The 7,500-nt window shown below is 46.1% G+C and overlaps 1 protein-coding gene across 4 annotated transcripts in view; it reads right to left on the bottom strand.

The window, feature by feature from the left end:
* Positions 1-7,500, bottom strand: part of LOC123505868 (four and a half LIM domains protein 2-like) — a 48,294-nt gene that overhangs the window by 8,461 nt on the left and 32,333 nt on the right. For 3 of the 4 annotated variants that reach the window (XM_045257687.1, XM_045257682.1, XM_045257696.1), the window contains 3 exons: positions 4,981-5,071; positions 3,937-4,046; positions 1,992-2,166 (listed from right to left, as the gene is read on the bottom strand). In XM_045257687.1, the coding sequence (XP_045113622.1) occupies positions 1,992-2,166; positions 3,937-4,046; positions 4,981-5,071 (376 nt within the window). The remainder of the gene's footprint in view (positions 1-1,991; positions 2,167-3,936; positions 4,047-4,980; positions 5,072-7,500) is intronic. The other variant, XM_045257706.1, reaches the window with a different exon arrangement.

The raw sequence follows: 7,500 nt of genomic DNA, 5'->3' as shown, positions 1-7,500 counted from the left end.
AAACACACTCAAACACACTTTTACACACTTAACAAAACACACTAAACACACTTTAACACCCCAAAACACTCAAAACACCTCAGAACACCCCAGAAACACACTTTAACACCCCAGAAATTAACTTAAACACCCCAAAACACACTTTAACACCCCAAAACACACTCATAACACCCCAGAAACACAATTTACACCCCAAAACACCCCAAAACACCCCAAAACACATTCACAACACCCCAGAACACACTCTTACACCCCAACACACCCCAAACAGACTCTATCACCCCAGAAACACACCAAAACACCCCAGAACACCCCAAATACACCCCAAGAAACACATTATCACCCCAGAAACACCCCAGAACACACTCTAAACACCCCAGAACACCCCAACACACCTCTAAACACCCCATAACACACTCTAAACACACCAATGACACCCCAGCAACACACTCTAACACCCCAGCAACACCACAGCAACACACCACAGCAACACACTCTAAACACCACAGCAACACACTCTAAACACCCCAAAACCCCCCAATGACACCCCAGCAACACACTTTAACACCCACCCCAGCAACACCACAGCAACACCACAGCAACACACTCTAAACACCCCAAAACACCCAAAACACCAAAAAACCCAAACCCCCAATGACACCCCAGCAACGCACTTTAACACCCCAGCAACACCCCACAGCAACACCACAACAACACACTCTAAACACCACAGCAACACATTCTAACCACCCAAAACCCCCCAAAACCCCACAATGACACCCCAGCAACGCACTTTAACACCCCAGCAACACCCCACAGCAACACCACAGCAACACACTCTAAACACCCCAAAATGTACCCAAAATGTACCCAAAACCCCTGAATGACACCCCAGCAACACACTTTAACACCCCAGCAACACCCCACAGCAACACACTTTAACACCACAGCAACACACCACAGCAACACACTCTAAACACCACAGCAACACACTCTAACCACCCCAAAACCCCCCAAAACCCCACAATGACACCCCAGCAACACACTTTTAACACCCCAGCAACACCACAGCAACACACTCTAAACACCCCAGCAACACCCCAGCAACACACCACAGCAACACACTCTAAACACCCCAAAACACCCCAAAATGTACCCAAAACCCCCCAATGACACCCCAACAACACACTTCAACACCCCAGCAACACAACCCAGCAACACCACAGCAACACCACAGCAACACACTCTAAACACCACAGCAACACACTCTAACCACCCCAAAACACACCAAAATCCCCCAATGACACCCCAACAACACACCTTAACACCCCAGCAACACACCACAGCAACACACTCTAAACACCACAGCAACACACTCTAAACACCCCAGCAACACACTCTAAACACCCCAAAACCCACTCTAACCACCCCAAAACCCACTAATGACACCCCAGCAACACACCTTAACACCTCAGCAACCCCCCACAGCAACACCACAGCAACACCCCACAGCAACACACCACAGCAACACACTCTAAACACCCCAAAACACACCAAAACACCCCAAAATGTACCCAAAACTCCCCAATGACACCCCAGCAACACACTTTAACACCCCAGCAACACCCCACAGCAACACACTCTAAACACCACAGCAACACACTCTAAACACCACAGCAACACCCAAAACACCCCAAAACCCCCCAAAACCCCACAATGACACCACAGCAACACACTCTAAACACCACAGCAACACACTCTAAACACCCCACAACACCCAAACCCTCAATGACACCCCAGCAACACACTTTAACACCCCAGCAACACCCCACAGCAACACACTCTAAACACCACAGCAACACACCACAGCAACACACTCTAAACACCACAGCAACACACTCTAACCACCCCAAAACCCACCAATGACACCCCAACAACACACCTTAACACCCCAGCAACACCCCACAGCAACACCACAGCAACACACTCACCAGCCCTGAAGATCTCGCCACAGCCGTCACAGCGCGTGGCAAACTGTGCGTCGTAACAAGGCCCGCAGAAAATCTTGTCCATCTTAGAGCCGAACTGCTTGTCCACCAGTGACACTTGGCACTTGTTGCACAGGAAGCACTTCTCATGCCAGTGCTTGTCCTTGTAAGACAGGTCCTGTGCAGGGAGAGGGAGAGGGAGAGTGAGAGGGAGGGAGAACACATTTCAGAGTGAGAGGGAGAGGGAGAGGGGAGTGGGAGAAACGCCAATAGGTCACGGATTTGAGTGGGAGAAACGCCAGGTGGGAGAGGATGAGAGTGGGAGTAGTGAGAGGGGTATGGGAGAAAGGAGAGTAGGGACACTTGGAGAGGAGAGGAGAGTGAGAGGAGTGAGAGGAGAGAGGGAGTGGTAGGTCACGGAGAGTGGGAGAAACGCCAATGGAGAGGGAATTGAAGGGAGACACACGTAGGGACACTTGGAGAGGGAGAGTGAGAGGGAGGGAGAGTGGGAGTGGGTAGGTCACGGATTTGAGTGGGAGAAACGCCAGGAGGGAGAGGATGAGAGTGGGAGTAGTGAGAGGGGTGTGGGAGAGGGAGAGAGAGTGAGAGTGAGAGGGAGGGAGAGTGGGAGTGGGTAGGTGTCAGATTTGAGTGGGAGAAAGTCTGTTAGTGAGAGAATCGAAAGGAGACTCACGTAGGGACACTTGGAGAGGGAGAGTGAGAGTGAGAGTGAGTGAGAGGGAGGGAGAGTGGGAGTGGGTAGGTCACGGATTTGAGTGGGAGAAACGCCAGGAGGGAGAGGATGAGAGTGGGAGTAGTGAGAGGGGTGTGGGAGAGGGAGAGGAGTGAGAGTGAGTGAGAGGGAGAGAAAGAGTGGGAGAAACGCCAATGGAGAGGGAATTGAAGGGAGACACACGTAGGGACACAATCACGACCACCACGACCACAAAAAAAAATAATAATAAAAATAGAAATAGAGAGAAAACCACAACCACGACCACCACTACGACCACAATCACCACCACAACCACGACCACTACGACCACAACTACGACCACAAAAAATAAAAATTGAAATAGACAAAAAAAAACGACCACAACCACCACCACCACCACCACCACGACCACTACGACCACAACCACGACTACCACCACGACCACAACCATAAAACTTGAAATAGAAAAAATTGAAACGAGACAAAACCACGACCACCACGAACACCAATCACCACCCACCACCACCACGACCACTACTTAAAATGGAGAGACAACCACGACCACCACCACGACCACCACAAAACGACCATAAAACTTGAAATAGAGAGAACAAAATAAAACCACCACAACCACCACCACGACCACCACGACCACAATCACGACCACAACTACGACCACCACGACCACAATAGAGAGAAAAATTAATAACCACCACACCACCACGACCACACGACCAACCACAAAAATCAAAATTGAAATAGAAAAAAGACGACCACCACCACCACCACCACCACGACCACAACCACAACCACGACCACCACGACCACAAAAAAAAAATAGAAATAGAGAGAAAAAATTAATAACCACCACAATCACCACGACCACCACGACCACGACCACAATCACGACCACAACTACGACCACAAAAAAAAAGAAATAGAGAAAAAAAAACACCACAACCACCACGACCACCACTACGACCACAACCACAACCACAACCACAACCACGACCACAAGTACGACCACAAAAAAAAAGAAATAGAGAGAAAAAAACACCACAACCACCACGACCACCACCACGACCACAACCACAACCACAACTACGACCACAAGTACGACCACAAAAAAAAAAAAATTGAAATAGAGAAAAAAATGAAAAACGACGACCACGACCACCACGACCACCACGACCACCACCACCACTACGACCAGTACGACCACTACGACCTGACCTTGGAGTCGATGCCGATGACAGTGTTGCAGTCGTCACAGGAGTTAGCGAAGACTGCCTCGTAACACTTGATGCAGTAAGGGTGGTCGTCCTTCAACACGTACCGCTGACCTGGGAGAGAGGGAGAGGAGAGTGTGAGAGTGAGAGAGTGAGAGGGAGAGTGAGAGTGAGACAGTGAGAGTTAGTGAGAGTTAGAATGTGAGGGAGAGAGAGAGTGAGAGTGAGAGTGAGAGTTAGAATAAGAGAGTGAGAGTGAGAGTGAGAGAGAGAGAGAGAGGGAGAGAGAGAGAGAGAGAGAGTGAGAGTGAGACAGTGAGAGTTATAATAAGAGAGGGAGAGTGAGAGTGAGAGTGAAAGTGAGAGTGAGACAGTGAGAGTGAGAATAAGAGAGGAGAGTGAGAGGAGAGTGTGTGAGAGTGAGAGTGAGAGAGTGAGAGTTGGAATAAGAGAGTGAGAGTGAGAGTGTGAGAGTGAGAGGTGAGAGAGACAGTGAGTGAGAGAATGAGAGTGAGTGAGAGAGAGGAGAGTTAGAGAGTGTGAGGGAGAGAGAGTGAGGAGAGAGAGAGAGAGGAGTGAGAGAGAGTTAGAATAAGAGTGAGTGAGAGTGAGAGTTATAAGAGAGTGAGAGTGAGAGTGAGAGTGAACGTGAGAGTGAAAGTGAGAGTGAGAGTGAGACAGTGAGAGTTATAATAAGAGAGTGAGAGTGAGAGTGAGAGTGAGAGTGAGAGTGAAAGTGAGAGTGAGAGAGTGAGAAAGAGTAAAAGTAAGAGAGTTAGAATGAGAGTCAGAGAGTAAATAAGAGTGAGAAAAGTTAGAATGAGAGTCAGTGAGAGTAAGTGTGTTACAATAAGAGTGAGAGTAAAAGTGAGAGTGAAAGTGAGAGTGAGAGTGAGAGTGGGAGTAAGTAGGCAACCAATTTGAAAACAGAAAACGGGAAAATGACCAGAATTGAACACAGAATCAGGTAAGGACAAAGTGAGAGAGTGAGAGTGAAAGTGAGAGTGAGAGTGAGAGTGAGACAGTGAGAGTGACCTTGTGACCTTACCTGTAAGGGACTCGTCACATTGCCAGCAGCAGAAGTGACCGGAATGCCAGTCCTTCGACATGGCCTTCGTGTACTCTCCGCTGAAAATTAACTGGAAAGAGACCAACAATTGTGGTGAATTGTGGTGGAATTGTGGTGGAAATGAGTGAATTGTGGTGGAAATGAGTGAATTGTGGTGGAATTGTGGTGGAAATGAGTGAATTGTGGTGGAATTGTGGTGGAAATGAGCGAATTGTGGTGAAAATGAGTGAATTGTGGTAGAAATGAGTGAATTGTGGTGGAATTGTGGTGGAAATGAGTGAATTGTGGTGGAATTGTGGTGGAAATGAGTGAATTGTGGTGGAAATGAGTGAATTGTGGTGGAAATGAGTGAATTGTGGTGGAATTGTGGTAGAAATGAGTGAATTGTGGTGGAAATGAGTGAATTGTGGTGGAAATGAGTTAATTGTGGTGGAAATGAGAGAATTGTGGTGAAATTGTGGTAGAAATGAGTGAATTGTGGTGGAAATGAGTGAATTGTGGTGGAAATGAGTGAATTGTGGTGGAATTGTGGTGGAAATGAGTGAATTGTGGTGGAAATGAGTGAATTGTGGTGGAATTGTGGTGAAAATGAGTGAATTGTGGTGGAAATGAGTGAATTGTGGTGGAATTGTGGTTGTGGTGGAAAATGAGTGAATTGTGGTGGAAATGAGTGAATTGTGGTGGAAATGAGTGAATTGTGGTGGAATTGTGGTGGAAATGAGTGAATTGTGGTGGAATTGTGGTGGAAATGAGCGAATTGTGGTGAATTGTGGTGAAATGAGTGAATTGTGGTGGAAATGAGTGAATTGTGGTGGAATTGTGGTGGAAATGAGTGAATTGTGGTGGAATTGTGGTGGAAATGAGTGAATTGTGGTGGAATTGTGGTGGAATTGAGGTGGAAATGAGTGAATTGTGGTGGAAATGAGTGAATTGTGGTGGAAATGAGTGAATTGTGGTGGAAATGAGTGAATTGTGGTGGAATTGTGGTGGAAATGAGTGAATTGTGGTGGAATTGTGGTGGAAATGAGTGAATTGTGGTGGAATTGTGGTGGAAATGAGTTGTGGTGGAAATTGAATTGAGTGAATTGTGGTGGAAATGAGTGAATTGTGGTGGAATTGTGGTGGAAATGAGCGAATTGTGGTGGAAATGAGTGAATTGTGGTGGAAATGAGTGAATTGTGGTGGAAATGAGTGAATTGTGGTGGAATTGTGGTGGAAATGAGTGAATTGTGGTGGAATTGTGGTGGAAATGAGTGAATTGTGGTGGAAATGAGTGAATTGTGGTGGAAATGAGTGAATTGTGGTGGAAATGAGTGAATTGTGGTGGAAATGAGTGAATTGTGGTGGAATTGTGGTGGAAATGAGTGAATTGTGGTGGAATTGTGGTGGAAATGAGTGAATTGTGGTGGAAATGAGTGAATGTGGTGAAATGAAATTGTGGTGGAAATGAGTGAATTGTGGTGGAAATGAGTGAATTGTGGAAATGAGTGAATTGTGTGGAAATGAGTGAATTGTGGTGGAATTGTGGAAATGAGTGAATTGTGGTGGAATTGTGGTGGAAATGAGTGAATTGTGGAATGGTGAAATGAGTGAATGTGTGGTGGTGGTGGAAATGAGTGTGGTGGAATGAGTGTGGTGGAAATGAGTGAATTGTGGGAATGGAAATGAATTGTGGTGGAAATGAGTGAATTGTGGTGGAAATGAGTGAATTGTGGTGGAAATGAGTGGAAATGAGTGAATTGTGGTGAAAATGAATTGTGTGGAAATGAGTGAATTGTGGTGGAAATGAGGAAATGAGTGAATGGAAATGAGTGAATTGTGGTGAATTGTGGTGGAAATGAGTGAATTGTGGTGGAATTGTGGTGGAAATGAGTGAATTGTGGTGGAAATGAGTGAATTGTGGTGGAAATGAGTGAATTGTGGTGGAGTGAATTGTGGTGGAAATGAGTGAATTGTGGTGGAAATGAGTGAATTGTGGTGGAAATGAGTGAAATGAGTGAATTGTGGTGGAAATGAGTGAATTGTGGTGGAATTGTGGTGGAAATGAGCGAATTGTGGTGAAAATGAGTGAATTATGGTAGAAATGAGTGAATTGTGGTGGAAATGAGTGAATTGTGGTAGAAATGAGTGAATTGTGGTGGAATTGTGGTGGAAATGAGTGAATTGTGGTGGAATTGTGGTGGAAATGAGTGAATTGTGGTGGAATTGTGGTGAAATGAGTGAATTGTGGTGGAAATGAGTGAATTGTGGTGGAATTGTGGTAGAAATGAGTGAATTGTGGTGAATTGTGGTGGAAATGAGTGAATTGTGGTGGAATTGGTGAAATGAGTGAATTGTGGTGGAAATGAGTGAATTGTGGTGGAATTGTGGTGGTGAAATGAGTGAATTGTGGTGGAAATGAGTGAATTGTGGTGGAATTGTGGTAGAAATGAGTGAATTGTGGTGGAATTGTGGTGAAAATGAGTGAATTGTGGTGGAATTGTGGTGGAAATGAGTGAA

The sequence above is a fragment of the Portunus trituberculatus genome, chromosome 2 (assembly GCF_017591435.1).
Source record: "Portunus trituberculatus isolate SZX2019 chromosome 2, ASM1759143v1, whole genome shotgun sequence".
Classification (NCBI taxonomy): domain Eukaryota; kingdom Metazoa; phylum Arthropoda; class Malacostraca; order Decapoda; family Portunidae; genus Portunus; species Portunus trituberculatus.
This window is presented reverse-complemented; position numbering and strand designations above follow the sequence as displayed.